Source organism: Lissotriton vulgaris, chromosome 8 (genome assembly GCF_964263255.1).
Source record: "Lissotriton vulgaris chromosome 8, aLisVul1.2, whole genome shotgun sequence".
In the NCBI taxonomy this organism is placed as follows: Eukaryota; Metazoa; Chordata; class Amphibia; order Caudata; family Salamandridae; genus Lissotriton; species Lissotriton vulgaris.
The window spans coordinates 400,385,434-400,401,259 of NC_141696.1; the positions used below are offsets into that span (position 1 = coordinate 400,385,434).

General features: G+C 46.3%; 1 protein-coding gene across 1 annotated transcript; it reads left to right on the plus strand.

The window, feature by feature from the left end:
• Positions 1–6,786: 6,786 nt before the first annotated feature.
• On the plus strand, positions 6,787–9,309 carry LOC147697085 (uncharacterized). The gene is made up of 2 exons (XM_086933285.1): positions 6,787–8,211; positions 9,216–9,309. The coding sequence occupies exons 1-2, from the start codon at positions 6,968–6,970 to the stop codon at positions 9,229–9,231; spliced, it is 1,260 nt and encodes a 419-aa protein (XP_086789411.1). The 5' UTR covers positions 6,787–6,967; the 3' UTR covers positions 9,232–9,309.
• The last annotated feature ends 6,517 nt before the right edge of the window (positions 9,310–15,826 follow it).

Below are 15,826 nucleotides of genomic sequence, written 5' to 3' on the forward strand. Positions count from 1 at the left end.
TCTGAGTTTCTTCTCATGCAAGCACCTGGTTAACATAATTGTTATCATTATGTTATCTTAGACATTCCAGAACTACATTGTACTCCTCTCTGGTTTCCAATAACCAGTAGAGTGTGAGGATGGGGTCCACTTTTTTATCCAGTTTGTGGAGTATGCTGTCTAATCACTTTAGTTCCTAGTCAAGTTCCAACAGTCTGGTTCATGCAATGCCCCTTACCACCACCTTCAAGGCCTCCCATTTAAGCCTGCAGTTCAAGGCTGTCCCTTGGTTAGCTGCAAAGTAATTTACTATTACCTATCTTAGGGTATCACTATAAGGGATATCTGTCAGGGCTGCCGGGTGAAGTTTCCACACTGGTATTATCGGGTGCTCGTCTTTGGGTTCGAAGCTCTGCAGTAGCAGGCTACTGTCTGAAAGGGTGTGTCCGAGAGTTTGTGTTTGAAGTACATACCAAAGTAGCCCCCTGGAGCTGACTACTCAGTCTAGTCATGTGTGGACCTCGTGCATGCTGGAGTAGCATGCATAATCCCTGACCGAACCATGTGGTGTTCGCCAAACGTGGGTCAACTCTCATTTTAACATCCAGTTTCTCAGACTCGCTACCACCTTATGTGTAGGTGCCAAATGCAGAGGAAGGGTAGAGAGGAATAGGGTGGTCTCAATCATTGCAATTGAAGTCACCACCAAGAACGATGGCCCCCTCAGTCACATGGCCCAGTTGAATAGAAAGTGACCTCAGAAAGAGGATGTGGTCTTGGTTAGGTGCACGTACGCTACCCAGCACTACCTGTTTCCCATAAAACTGACCCTCTACCATGACCTATCATCCTCCTATACATACAATGGTGGTAGTCACCTTGAAGGGGACCCCTCCTTGACTCAGATGAGCACCCCCGAACATATGCTGAACAGATTGTGACCTTTATCCGTCCTCATCAACAAAGTTGTAAGCACTCAATCTGTGTCCATGCAGGGTAAGGCTCTTGGAGAATGGCAATATGTACTCCCCACCTTTTAAGGTATATATGTACTTTATCCCATTTGGTACCTATCCGCATCCTGTGGATATTCTGTGTCATAAGTTTAATTTTGTGTGGTGCGCCCACCATGGGGGGACTTATCATTGCAAATAGCTAGCCCCCCCACATTTCCTCTCCCACCCCCACCCTCCCCAGTCCCCTCCCCTCCATCATCACAACCTATGAATCAGTAAACCGTAATCAAGTGCTGCAACCCGCCGACCCAAGGGCAGTCCAGCAATGGCTGGCTGTTCAAACTTTAACATTTAAAAGTGAAAGTACCATATTGCTAAGCTATTCCTCTCCCTAGAGAAAAGTGGCATGGGGTAGTCTCTGGAGATTCACTTCTCACCTCCTCCTGTCCGTACCAGCCCTATCTTGTATCATGGCACCAACGTTATACAACAATCCCACCCTTTAGAGCAGGCCAATCTAGGGGAGGAATTGCAGTAGAGCACACAACAGTGTTTCCTCAGCCATACATTACCAGGAAGCACCTCCATTCTGGCCAAAGGCAGCTACTGGGAGGAATCATGCAGTAGAGTGGTAGTCTAGCTGGTGGCATGGCCAGTCAATGTTCTCTGCTGAGGCCCCCACAGCCTCTGCCCATGTATCACCCATAGGAGATCATCATTAGTCTGGAGAGTTACCTATGGGAGGCGATCACCATCGGAAGGTAAATCATCCAAGACAATATCCCCAGAATGGTGTCCGGAGTCAGACTTTCTGGTCGCTGTAATCTCCTCCATTTCTATCACTGCCATTGCCCTGTCCCTGATTGCCTGAGATCTTGTTTGTGTCTGAAGAATGCCTTGTTGTGTGCCCCCCCATGGGATCCAGTTTAGGTCTGTGATGAGGTAGAGGCTTTGCAGCCAGTGGCTCTCATCACACCCCATGCTCAAAATTATTCTAGCCATGTCCAAACCTCTTCTGCTTCTATGTAGAAGTGCTTGTTACCATCCAGGATTCTCTTTAGTTTTGCAGAGAGCTGGAGAGAGTATCAGAGACCCTCCTCCTGTAATGCCCTTTTGACCTTAAAGAAGGAGACTCGATTGGCTTGCATCGTTACTGTGAAGTTGGGAAACATGGATACCAGACCATTGGCAACCTTAAATTGGGCCCCATTTCCTGTGTGCTGCATATTTGTAATGTAACAGTGTCCTCACCACTAGTCGGGAGGGTGCTCCTGTGCCGGTGGTTGAGCCAGGACCCTAGGTGCCCATTCAAGCCTGAAGAAGAGAGTGAGCTGGTTTGAGGCCACCTTAGTCCAAGTAGGCCACCATGTCATCTCTTTCCATGCCTTTCGGTAGACTAATAATGCGCACCTTGCTGCACAAACTGCGCCCCTCAGCATCTCCTGCACAGTGCTCCAAATTGCAAACCTGCTCGGTCAGCTCAGTCAGTTGTGTTGCAAGTACCTGCTATATGGCTGCAGTTCAGTTAATGCTATTTCTGCTTCCTTGATATTGTCTGCAACCTTATCGTGATCCACACGCAACAGGCCAAGTTTGGTGGAAACTGTGCCAATCTCTTGTTGGAAGGTGGTCTTGGAATTCTCAATAACTTATAGCATCTTGCCCAATAGGAGCTGGAGCGGCCGAGGCATGGGGGCCAGGGCCACCTCCGGGGGCATGATGCCCTGTTGTGAGTCCTGTGCAATGGGCTGCTGCCCCTGGGTTTTGGTTTTCATTTTGCCTATCTTCACGCCTGGGCACCAAGAGGGCATCCCCACACAAAGCTCTCAGGTTCCCTCCTGGGTGGATAAAAGCTTCTTTAATACCCCTGTACAGGGCTCCACAACCCCTGGAAGCAGTCTACCTATAACCCATAGCAGCTGTTCTTGCACTACCCCCTGGCTGGCATCTCCATACAGCACTGCTCTGAGATTAGGTGCCTAATTGCTCACCTAGAGTGCAGATATACGCCCAACAATTAAGATGTCAACCACAACTTTCGGCTTTTGACCCCCTTGCTCTACCGCAAGGGTGGGTGGTGCCCCACATTGACTCTAGTCTCCGATATAACTTCAGAGCACCCAGTTATACAGCACCACTGCTCTCTCCCTTGCATGGGAAAACCTGCTCTCCCCATCTCACCTTCTCTGGGGCTTCGCTGTCCTCATGGCCCATGTGCCGCAGTTCTGGCAAGTGTGCCCCCGTGGTTTCGGTTTTGGCAAACTCCATCCTCACACGTGCTCCACATCACTCACAAGGCCTGTGCCATCCTCTCTAGGCCCCGCACAGTCACTTGTAGTACCGTGGTGGGGGCTCAAGGCCCCACCTCAGCATCGTTTCGAGGGACTCTGAAAGTCACCACAAGCCCCAAGCCCCAATCTCAGGTAGCAGGGCCGGTGTCTTCAGGTGATTCACTGGGCCCGTGGCCTAGTCCACCGGTTGGCCACCGTGCCTCACAGCCATCCTCCCAGCACATCTCACCTGCCGAGCCCCTGTTAAAGTCAAGGCTCCCCCTAATTATTGCTCGAGTGCCACCTTTTCTGCAGTCGGCCACTGAAGCTGTGATGACCCTCACAGATCGTGATAGTAACAGGATTAGTGCAGGCTGATGTGGAGCTCCAGAATCAAGGGTCCGCCATCTTGGCTAGCTTAGCCATGCCCCCCATGCAGTCGCATTTATCCGCTTAGTGAGAAGGAATCTGAAGGAATATTCAGAGAAGTAATAGATTCATTTTACTTTCCAAATCGTCAGCAGCATTGACATTGTTCTTTTTCCCCAGGGTAAATGATCAGCTGCATACTTATATTGACTACCAGGTGATAAACAATATCATGGTCAAGAAGTTATACCCACTGCCCCTCATTTTAGTTCTACTGGACCAAGCGCACACTGCAAACATTTTCACCAAACTAGATTTGCGGGGTGCTTACCATCTGGTTAGGATTAAAGTTGGAGATGAGTAGAATAGTGTGTTTTGCACCAGGTTTGGGCTATACGAATACTGAGTAATGTCCTTTGGGCTTTGCAATGCCCCAGAAGCCTTACAATTTTTCCTCAATGGTTCTTTGAGGGAATATTTAGACCAAGTTGTCAATGTGTACATCGATGACATCCTCTTCTACTCGCAGTCTAAGGATATTCATGTGCAACATGTTTCTATCATTTTAGATACCTTAAGGCAGCACAGTCTGTACTGTAAGTTACCTAAGTGCAAACTCCTTGTCCAGGAAGTGGAATTCCTGGCATTTATACTGACCCTCAAGGATTTTTCATGGCCACCAGAAAGGTCCAAGCTGTAAATGATTGGCTGACACTGTAAAACACCACAAATGTTCAAAGGTTTTTGGGCTTTGCAAATCTTTACTGGTGAGTCATTCATAATTTCCTCTTCTCACAGCTTCTGTGCAAAAATCACCACTTCACCTGCTCTCCAAAAGTGGAGCATACCTTTGTCATGCTAAACAGGCTTTTAATTAGCCCTATCCTTGCATACACTCAAGTGGTGAAAAGTTTCACTGTAGCGGCTGATGCCTCTGATAACGCACTCGGCTCTAACCTGTCTCAACAGAACTTTACGATGGAACAACTGCACCCTGTAGCCTATTTGTCAAAAATATTTGTGGCAAAAGAAATGAAATATACTATGGCTGAAAAGGAATTGCTAGTCATTCATACAGTGTTTCAATAATGGCTTCCCTACCTCCTTGGAAGCCATCACCCTATTAGAGTACATATATCAATCACCAAAACTTGCAATTTTTACGAGTATTGACCCCACGTCAACTGTGATGGGCGGTATTATTCATTGAATTTGAATTCCCAGGACTGAGAATCAACAGGCTGATTAATTATCATGTTATGAAGAACTGGGAAATACAAAAACTCCTGACCAGTCACCCCATCTCATGTTGTAGGATCCAACACCAATAAAAACACATATTCCTCAACAAGATGAAAAGGAATTTTTTATTGCTAGACTCAGCACAGTGGGTTTCTGTTAAGGAAGATTGAAGTGTGCATAAAGGGTTACCTTTTCAAGGGTACATGCTATGCATACCACTGTCTCCCCTCCGTACACCACCAATAAATTGGTGTCACCATGAGGAAATATAAATGTTATGGTCAAGAAATGTTCCCTAACGTGTACCCCACCGTCTCCATGTACGAGCTTAAAGTGCATGTTACTTCCCTCCTGTGCCAGCTATGAAGACGCAAATACATTTGCGTCCAACGTTAACATGTCCTCTTTCAGATCCACCCTGAATGGGTTGAATATTCAGTTCCTAAGTATGCCTTGCCAACGTCTTTATGTGGTGTACTTTACACGTTTTTCAGCTCTGGCGAAGTAGGCCCTGAATTCTGCCATCGAGCCTTTTCCTGCCTTCTGACACTGAATACCTCGGCCTGGCCTGCCTCTGTACCCGTGACCTTTACCTTACTCCCTGCGCGGCTAACGGCGCTTAGCTCAGCCTGTTGCCTGCCAAGACTGTATTCAACCTTCGAATTATCTGCTCCGCTCCTCAGAAATACATTCCTGCCTACTAGTTCAAGTAAACATCCTTCCAGCTGCAGAGCAAAGGGCCCGGCCTCACTGTCTCCGTGCAAGTAATTCATAGCTCCTGTTACCATGGTAAGCCCATGCCCCTCGCATCTCATGCAGACACGTAGACGCTTATACACGCACTCACAGTCAGTATAGAATAGCCGCTGCCCAAGAGACCTTTCCCTCTAGATAATATGGTTCCCAAACAACAGATATCAGATATGATATAGGAACAAGTTGATCTGACATGCCAGACTTCTGTCTCTTTCCGCTAGTGTAAATGTCAAGTCCCCTGCACCCTCCAGCTCCACGTCAATCACACGTCATGCAGCTGCGCGCGCACCCAGACCTCAGATTTCTGCTGACATTGCAAGATTCTGCTATGTACCCACCTACTTGTGACACTTTCATGTGACGTTTCTAGCACACACCTCTATGTTCACGCCTAGTTCACGCCTTTTGATTACGTATTGCTAACACGTGTGTGCTCTTATCTTGTTTCTCTCAGCTGTTACGCCTACTGTATTGGTTTTCAGTATATGCTTTAAGTATAAAAGTTATGTCTTGTCAATAAAGTATGCTCTATCCCTTCCTGAACCCCAGTGGTGTCAGGAACATGATATCCGGTTCAAGAACCATTCCTTTTTAAGGAATAAAACCCCTAAGAACTCTAACACCACGGACTCTGCGTCTTTCTTTCCGATTGAGTTATTTTATTTTTAGTACTTACCTGCATAGAAATTAAGACGGTAATTAAATATTTACCACATTATTTTGGCGCCCGAATAGGGACCCCTCCCCCACCTCACGCGCCGGTTGGTGCGTTGCAACCTTTGCCCCCTGCCATAAGTCAAGACGGACAATTACGCGTACCCGCAGGATTTCCTGTATCTCCCTCAGGCCTACGGAGGTGACGGAGACTGCGATCAGCACCCAGACGAGGCGGTGAGGAGTGCGGAGGATCCCGACCAGAGCCTAGCCGAAAGAAGCAAGGTCCGAGGTGTCAAGAGGCCCACCAGTTCCGAAGTATTCACGTATCGAGCCGAGTCGAGTCCAGTCCGGTCCAGTCCAGTCGAGTTTTCCGAGGCCTTCTGTTCCGTGCTTCCCGGTGAGTACCATTGCTGGGGACGCATCTAGACGGGTGCATTATTATGTATCCGGTAAAGACGGGTTTGGGTACACAAACACGGTCTGCACTGTTTTAGACAGTGTATCTGTGCTGTTTAGCAGTACATCAGGTATTCAAGTTTTTGCGCTGTTCTCCACAGTGTATCTGTGCTGTTTAGCAGTACATCTAGTATCAAGGGTAGTCATATGTGTTTAATATGTTTTTCATGTGATTAATGTCGTGGTATGAGTGACTGTTTGATGTACATTACGGTGTTTTTGTGTAACTAGCTGTGTTCAGAGTAAGTAACAAGTATCGAGTATCCAGTACTAAGTAACAAGATGCCGTTTTTCAATAAATTAAGACAGATAGGAACTAGGAAAGGGATAGTAAAGAAAGAAATTCCTATCCCCCCTAGGGACACTCCTGGAAATTTTATGTACCATAAGCATGGCTTAGATGCCATACTGTACCTAGATTTATGGGCCGATTATACCAAGCACCTAGACGAGAGACACAGATGGCCCGTAACAGGAACATGGGATGCCGAGTGCATCATGAAGGTAGAAGAAGCGCTATGGAAAAAGAAAGCCAGACAATCTCAGAAAGACGCCATAGAATTTTGGCGTAAAGAATCACATAAACGTGCCGAAAAGGCACTCCGAAAAGAAGACAGACATAGAGAAGAGTCGGATAGAGTCCGAGAAAACGAATTAGTTAATGAAGGGATCCGAGTAAAAGCAGAACAAGTAGACCGCATGCGAAACAATCTTGTAAATGGCATGTACTTAGTGGCCGAGGGTTTGCCTGAAGCCACTTCAGAAATACCGAAAGATCTGCCACCACCATTGGTTCCGACTAAAGTAAGTCACAGGACCACTAAAGATATATTCCTTGCTTCCTATCTAGACGATGTAGCACCCGCTTACACCAATCCACGTGTCCACGTACCGCCTACTGACGGTGACGGAGGTGGCAATCCGCCCCAAGACAATATCCAGCCATTACCGCAACAAGGTTCACCCGTTCGACAGCCTGCTCCGCCTGCTCCTCCACCTCCACCACTTCCCACATCTAAGATTGACACACTAAATCCGTTTGCGCCTGATCCTAGTAAGAGACAAGTTCAGGTACAGATACCGACTCCACAGACATACAATTTTCAAGCTTCCGCTACAGGAGGTGCGACAGGAGGTCTCCAGACTCCGCCACCAACACACAGATTGAACGTTAGGGACATAATGAAGCAACGTACACCCCAAACACCACGTTTGGACATGCTTAAAGAACCCCTTCCAATTTGCAGATATGATCCAGTACCCGGTAAAGACGATAGAATGTTGTTAGCATCGCTACGCTTACGAAAAGTTGCAGATTACCTAGTGTTATTCCCAGGAATGACTGAACACCTAGATAGAATATATCATTTTGTCCAGACTGGGGAAAATCCTGAAAGTATTAAAGAGGCCCTGGCTCACCAGAAAGTTGACACTCAAGGTTGTATATTACGTTTTTTCATAAATTGCTTAATAAGAGAACGAGACAGGCCTGGAGTAGACCAGGAAGAGATGGAAGCACTAAACAAGTGGGGTAGGCATGGGCGGAAAATCCGTTCCGCTCGCGGATTTTGCGGATTTTCGGGAAATCCGCAATCCGCGAGATTTGCGAATCTCCCGCAAAATCCGCAAATCCGCGAGCAGCGGATTTTGCTCGCACTGCTCGCACTGTTCGCGTGAGTTCGCGTGAGTTCGCGCCCCGCGAATAAGTGCAAAATTGCAGAAATACGATTTTAGCAAAACTGAAAGTAACTACTTACCAGGTTCAAAAGTTCAGGCTCATCATTAGTAGCCATTTCCTGTAGTGCTTCCTGAGGGGCCCCTCCAGAGTTCAGTTGCCAGTTGAAACTATTATGTGACCCTGCTCTGAACCTCAGAATAGTTACACATATGCCACAAAGGTCCTGAATTACAGATAAGGGAGACAAGCAGGAGCCAGGCTGGAAGTTAAAATCCATTAATCAGCCCCTAATTCATTATTGTCAGTTGGGGCAGGGCAGGTGTTGTAACTAATTTTGCAACAATGAAAGCACTTAGCAAGTGCAAAAGATCACTAATCAGGGCGCACTAAGGAAGCAGGTGCCAGCTAAAAAAATATTCTGTGACACATTAATCAGCCCCAAAATAATTCAGGTCACTTGAGGCAGGGAAGGTGTGCTTTGCTTTGCCGAAAATAATGTACACTGGACAACCAGAGGGTGTGGTGATGAAACAGAGGGTGGCATGGGTGGGCCAGAGGGTGGCATGAGTAGTCAGAGAGTGGCAGTGGTGACAGAGAGTGGCAGTGATGAAGAAGAGTGTCCCAAACAGGCTGGACACGTAGAAACAACAAGTTCGCGAAACTTGCGACCCGACAGGTAAGTTCGCAATTTGCGAAAGTGTACAAAACCCTCGCGAACTGGCAGAAACACGGGCGAACACACAAAAAAAAAATCCGCAAATTCGCGGGAATTCGCGGATTTTGCGGATTGCGAATCCGCAAATCCGCAAAATTCGCGAACGCGAGATCCGCAAAATTCGCTCATGCTTAAAGTGGGGTCAAAACATAGCCGAGGGAAAACATGACAAACTGAATTGTATAGCAAGCATGTACAAGAAAATCAGAAAAGCAGTAATAGAAATACACGATAAAGAACAAGAAAAAGAAAAAGAAAGTGACAGGAATGACTCCTCCGAGGAGGACGGACCTGAAGAACATGACACGGCTAAAGAAATGATAGCGTATGTGGGTAAGGGGAATTACCTTAGGAAAGGCATTCGCCCAGAAAGCAAGAGAGTTTTTCTCTCTGGCATATCAAAACCGAATTCTCCTGAATATCTGTTTCAAGGTACCGATAAAATTCTTCAAGAACAAATGGGGTACCATGTACTCAATTCTATGGATGAACAAGAACTAGCCTGGTCAGCAGTACTATGGGCTGACAATCCTAGCACATACAATGATGATACAGAAGCACAGACATTTCTGAACCTTTCCCCAGACGAGCAGAAATTAGCTGGTGTATACATGATTCAGCATCTCATCACTTTATACAGACAACAACATTCTGATCCAGGTCCCTTACCTGATACATTAGAAGCACTACTTATGAATAGATGGAGAGGCCTAAGTACCAAGTTAATTCAAATAATTCTAGAACAACGCCGCAGATATAACGCTTTCTTAGGCCCACAATATGTTTCAGCTCCGCCCCCAGAAAGAAAAATGTTTCATTTTGACAGGCAGAATCCTTTACGAAAAGTACACCCAGTTATGAATGCCGATAATGTCTTGGAACGTGTGTTTGTGTACACACCTTTGACAAAGTTGGAATTGTTAGAAATGAAGAAACTAGTACCCTGTCATGATAAAGACCCTGCAGGTTTTCACCGAGAACTTAAAGACATGTTACTCATGGGAGATTACACGTATACAGATATCATGAAATTGTTAAAAGTACTGCTGCCCACCGGCATTTACGAGAAACTGAAGGAAAAAGAATGGGAGGTGGGAGATAAAAAGATTATTTGGACTGAAATAGAAGACGAGGAAAAAGGTCGTACTCCAGGGCTAAGCCTTGGGGACAAAGCTAAAGCATTACCAGGTTTAATAGTACAGGTTTTGCCAAGAATATTGACAACTAAAAAGGAAGACTGGGACGCAATCTCAGCCTGTAAACAGAAACACGATGAAGATACTAGTGACTTCTATTCAAGATTCGAGAAATGTTTCATTGTTAATAGTGGCCTGAAACCAGGTAGCGAGTCATACCCACATCTCTTTGTAACAAAACTAGTCGAGAATTCCCTGACACAAGTTAAGAACCGTGTATATAAAGTTGAAAGTACATGGCAAGCAAATACGCCATCCCAGATGTTACAAATGTTACAATACCACCAGAACAGAATTAGAGAAGAACAGGATCACGAACAGAGACGTATGAAAGACACGAAAATGAAAATGTTAGTGGCCCAGTCGGTTCCAGCCGACGGTCAGAGGAAGGGTACGACCCAGACAGGTAATTCAGCAGCTCCCGTTAAAGGGACATGCAACTATTGCAAACAGCCAGGTTACTACGTACATGAATGTTCAGTCCTGAAACACAATATTTACAACAAGGGGTGGTGAGGGACAGAGTCTCTGAATTAAACAGAATACTCTCACCCAGTCAAGAGATCAGGGCTAGATCCAACACCGTTTTTTAGCTCACTGCACCATCCCAGTTTCAGAACCTGGCTGTATGCAAATTAGTCTGTTCCTGTCCCAGTGCATGATGGGAACAGGGCAAACCAAACTACAAAAGCCAATTCTTACACTGGGAAGGAAACAAGCTACCGGGAAACCGGTTTCTGGCATTTCAGCCTCTTCGGCCCGGCTTGCTTGAATCCTGATGGTGCAATGAGCAAGGGACTCACATCTGAGCATACCCTTCCACGCTTAGGGTGGACAAAAATATTTACAACAAGGGGTGGTGAGGGACAGAGTCTCTGAATTAAACAGAATACTCTCACCCAGTCAAGAGATCAGGGCTAGATCCAACACCGTTTTTTAGCTCACTGCACCATCCCAGTTTCAGAACCTGGCTGTATGCAAATTAGTCTGTTCCTGTCCCAGTGCATGATGGGAACAGGGCAAACCAAACTACAAAAGCCAATTCTTACACTGGGAAGGAAACAAGCTACCGGGAAACCGGTTTCTGGCATTTCAGCCTCTTCGGCCCGGCTTGCTTGAATCCTGATGGTGCAATGAGCAAGGGACTCACATCTGAGCATACCCTTCCACGCTTAGGGTGGACAAAAATATTTACAACAAGGGGTGGTGAGGGACAGAGTCTCTGAATTAAACAGAATACTCTCACCCAGTCAAGAGATCAGGGCTAGATCCAACACCGTTTTTTAGCTCACTGCACCATCCCAGTTTCAGAACCTGGCTGTATGCAAATTAGTCTGTTCCTGTCCCAGTGCATGATGGGAACAGGGCAAACCAAACTACAAAAGCCAATTCTTACACTGGGAAGGAAACAAGCTACCGGGAAACCGGTTTCTGGCATTTCAGCCTCTTCGGCCCGGCTTGCTTGAATCCTGATGGTGCAATGAGCAAGGGACTCACATCTGAGCATACCCTTCCACGCTTAGGGTGGACAAAAATATTTACAACAAGGGGTGGTGAGGGACAGAGTCTCTGAATTAAACAGAATACTCTCACCCAGTCAAGAGATCAGGGCTAGATCCAACACCGTTTTTTAGCTCACTGCACCATCCCAGTTTCAGAACCTGGCTGTATGCAAATTAGTCTGTTCCTGTCCCAGTGCATGATGGGAACAGGGCAAACCAAACTACAAAAGCCAATTCTTACACTGGGAAGGAAACAAGCTACCGGGAAACCGGTTTCTGGCATTTCAGCCTCTTCGGCCCGGCTTGCTTGAATCAGACATGAGTCCCTTTCTCACTGCTCCATCAGGATTCAAGCAAGCCGGGCCGAAGAGGCTGAAATGCCAGAAACCGGTCCCCGGTAGCTTGTCTCCTTTCTGGTAAAGAATTGGCTTGGTAGTTTAGTCTGCCCTGTTCCCATGATGCACTGGGCCAGGGACAGACTGATTTGCATATAGCCAGGTTCTGAGCTGGGATGGGGCAGTGAGATAAATAACGGTGATGGATCAAGCCCTGATCTTTGGACTGGGTAAGAGTGGTCTGCTCAATTCAGACACTCTGTTCATCACCACCCCCTTTTGTAAATCGATTTTGGCCACTATAGGTGTGGCAGGGTATACTCAGACATGAGTCCCTTTCTCACTGCTCCATCAGGATTCAAGCAAGCCGGGCCGAAGAGGCTGAAATGCCAGAAACCGGTCCCCGGTAGCTTGTCTCCTTTCTGGTAAAGAATTGGCTTGGTAGTTTAGTCTGCCCTGTTCCCATGATGCACTGGGCCAGGGACAGACTGATTTGCATATAGCCAGGTTCTGAGCTGGGATGGGGCAGTGAGATAAATAACGGTGATGGATCAAGCCCTGATCTTTGGACTGGGTAAGAGTGGTCTGCTCAATTCAGACACTCTGTTCATCACCACCCCCTTTTGTAAACTGAAACACAATATAGCAACAGGTAAAACTAAAGAAAGACCGCGTCAGCCTAGACAAGACCAGGTCCAGCAACAGACTTCACAGAATACACAGCCTATGCATGCTCCACCACATACAGCACAGACCGCAGCGGTATCACAGCCACAGCCACAGCCCATTGCCGTGACGCAGCAAGTCTCACGACAGATGAACCAGTATGCCCAATCTGATTATCCCGATTATCAGCGATACACATGAAACAGCCTAGAGGGGGAGGTTGGCTTGCCTCTTATTGAGATTCCTGTAGATCAAGAGGGTCCTTATGTACACAGTCAAGTATTGGGAAAAGACCGAAAGTTTTTAATTGACACAGGGGCAAGCCGCACAACAGACAGCCATGATGAAGTCCCAGGGGCACCCCTCTCAGGCTCACAGAATGTTTCCCTTGGTTTTTCAGGACAGCCTACTGTAAATGAAGTATCGAAACCAGTCCCCCTAGCAGTAGGTCCATTATCACGCGTTACAGACCTGTTACTAACGAAATCATGTCCAGAAAACTTGTTAGGTATCAAAACGTTGAAGGCTCTAGGAGCTGTGATATGTTGTTCTCCGGAAGGAGTTAGACTTTTTCTGCGTGACTTTAAGGGTCACTATGTATTACGAGAGTTTGATGTCAGATTGAAAAATGTACCGAAACACCTGTGGGCACAAGGCCCGACCGGTGTAGGTTGTATGCACATTACACCATACCGTGTTACACTCAAACCAGGAGTTGTTTTACCACGAATCAGACAATACAAGTTACCACCCGATGCTGTAGTGGCTTTACTGGAAATCATTGAAGAGCTCATTGTCCAAGGAGTGGTCGTAGAAACCGACTCCAATATCTGTAATTCCCCTATCATTCCGATTCTTAAACGTACTGATCCCAATGCACCGCCAGTATATCGGCTGGTGATTGATTTACGAGAACTGAATAAATGCATTGTTCCACAGTATCCTGTGGTTCCCGACATCTCATCCTTATTGACTGCTATTGATTCAGAAGCGACGTTCTTTACTGTAATTGACCTCAAGAACGCCTTCTTCAGTGTACTCATTGATCCAGAGAGCCAATATCTCTTCGGATTCAGTTTAAATGGACGAAGTTTCAAATTTTCACGCGCACCTCAAGGATTCACAGAAAGCCCCAGCATCTATAGCCAAGCACTGAAAAGACAACTTGACTGTATCCAAATGCCAGTTAACACTGCCTTATTACAATACGTTGATGATCTGCTGATCACCGCACGAAGTGAACCCGAATGTGAACAAGCATCACTGACAGTTTTACATTTTCTGGCTGACAAGGGACACAAGGTGTCTCCTTCGAAGCTACAATTCTGTGTTCAGCAAGTTGTGTACTTGGGTCACTTGCTGTCCAAAGTGGGGAGACAGCTCACTCCTGATCGCATCCAGTTAATTGTAAATATGCCACAACCCCAGACACAAAAGGAAGTGCGGGCCTTTATAGGCCTCACCTCGTACTGCAGACAATGGATTCCTCAATATGCATTTCTAGCTAAACCACTCATTCAGTTGACAACACAGGAGGCAGCGACTTCGACTGCCCTCCCTTGGACTCAGGAACATACACAGGCCTTTGAGGAATTAAAGAAAGCTTTATGTCAAGCACCAGTTTTAGCGACACCATGTTACAGCAAACCTTTTACACTTTTTGTTACAGAACGTGATGGTACAGCGTTGTCTGTCCTCACACAAGATCAAGCAGGTTCACATAAGCCTTGTGCTTATTTTTCAAGTACATTGGATTCAGTAGCCCAGGCACTCCCTGCGTGCTTAAAATCAGTTGCAGCGACAGCCCTAGCAATCAGACAAAGCGACTCAATAGTATTAGGACATCCATTGACAGTACAAGTTCCACATTCTGTAGAGGTCCTTCTAAACCGAACACAGACTCAACACCTGACTATAGCACGACTGACAGGTTATGAATTAACGTTATTCCAGCCACACATAGAAATCAGACGCTGTAACATTCTAAATCCTGCAACATTGTTACCTTCGATTACGACAGATTCAGCCCAGCATGATTGTATAGAGATCATTAATGCAGTAACAAAGCCCCGACGAGACTTAACAGACGTTCCATTGACTAATCCGGACCTGACACTTTACGTGGACGGTTCATGTATGAGAACAAGCACAGGAGAATTAGTAGCCGCATATGCAGTGACCACTGAAATTGAAGTCAAAGAAACACATCGTATTGATACACTGTCCGCTCAAGCAGCAGAGCTTATCGCTCTGACCCGAGCCTGTATACTAGCCAAGAACAGAAATGTTAACATATACACAAATTCACGTTATGCTTTCGGAGTCGTACACGACTTCGGAGTGTTATGGCAAGAACGAGGTTTCTTGACCTCTCACGGTGCCAAGATTCAACACGGTCCCCTTATTCAAGCACTGTTAGAAGCAATACATCTGCCTTCAGGCATATCCATCATGAAGTGTAAAGCACATACTAAAGTTACAGACTCTATTTCCCAGGGTAATGACCTGGCAGACCAAACAGCAAAACATACAGCATTGACTCACACTCAGACAATGGATGTAACAAAGATCATAGTGCCGACACATTGTATGACAGTTAGGGATCCCACACTAGATGTAATCGACATACAGACACATGCTACACCAGACGAAATCAAGAAATGGACTGAACTAGGAGGGATCCAGACAGATCAGGGATGGATGACGAAGGGAAAATCTACATGGTTTCTCCCCGACTCTATGGTTCAAGTCATAATAAATACAGCACATAGTCCAGCACACCTAGGGGAAAAAGCTATGCTAGACAGTTTACAGAATCTCTGGTACAACAAACATTTACGAGCAGCAGCAAAGCAGAAAGTGCGTACTTGCATGATCTGTTGTCAGTTCAATCCAGGTAAAAGTGTCCCTGTAGAGCAAGGTGGATTTCATCCTCCCGATCATCCTTTTGAAGTCCCCCAGATGGATTATATCCAGATGGAACGTTGTCGAGGATTCAAGTACGTCCTCGTAGTTGTTTGTGCACTTTCCCGTTGGACCGAAGCATATT

Excerpts from the sequence above, each read along its gene's own strand:
- LOC147697085 (XM_086933285.1), top strand. The coding sequence starts at position 6,968 with ATGCCGTTTTTCAATAAATTAAGACAGATAGGAACTAGGAAAGGGATA.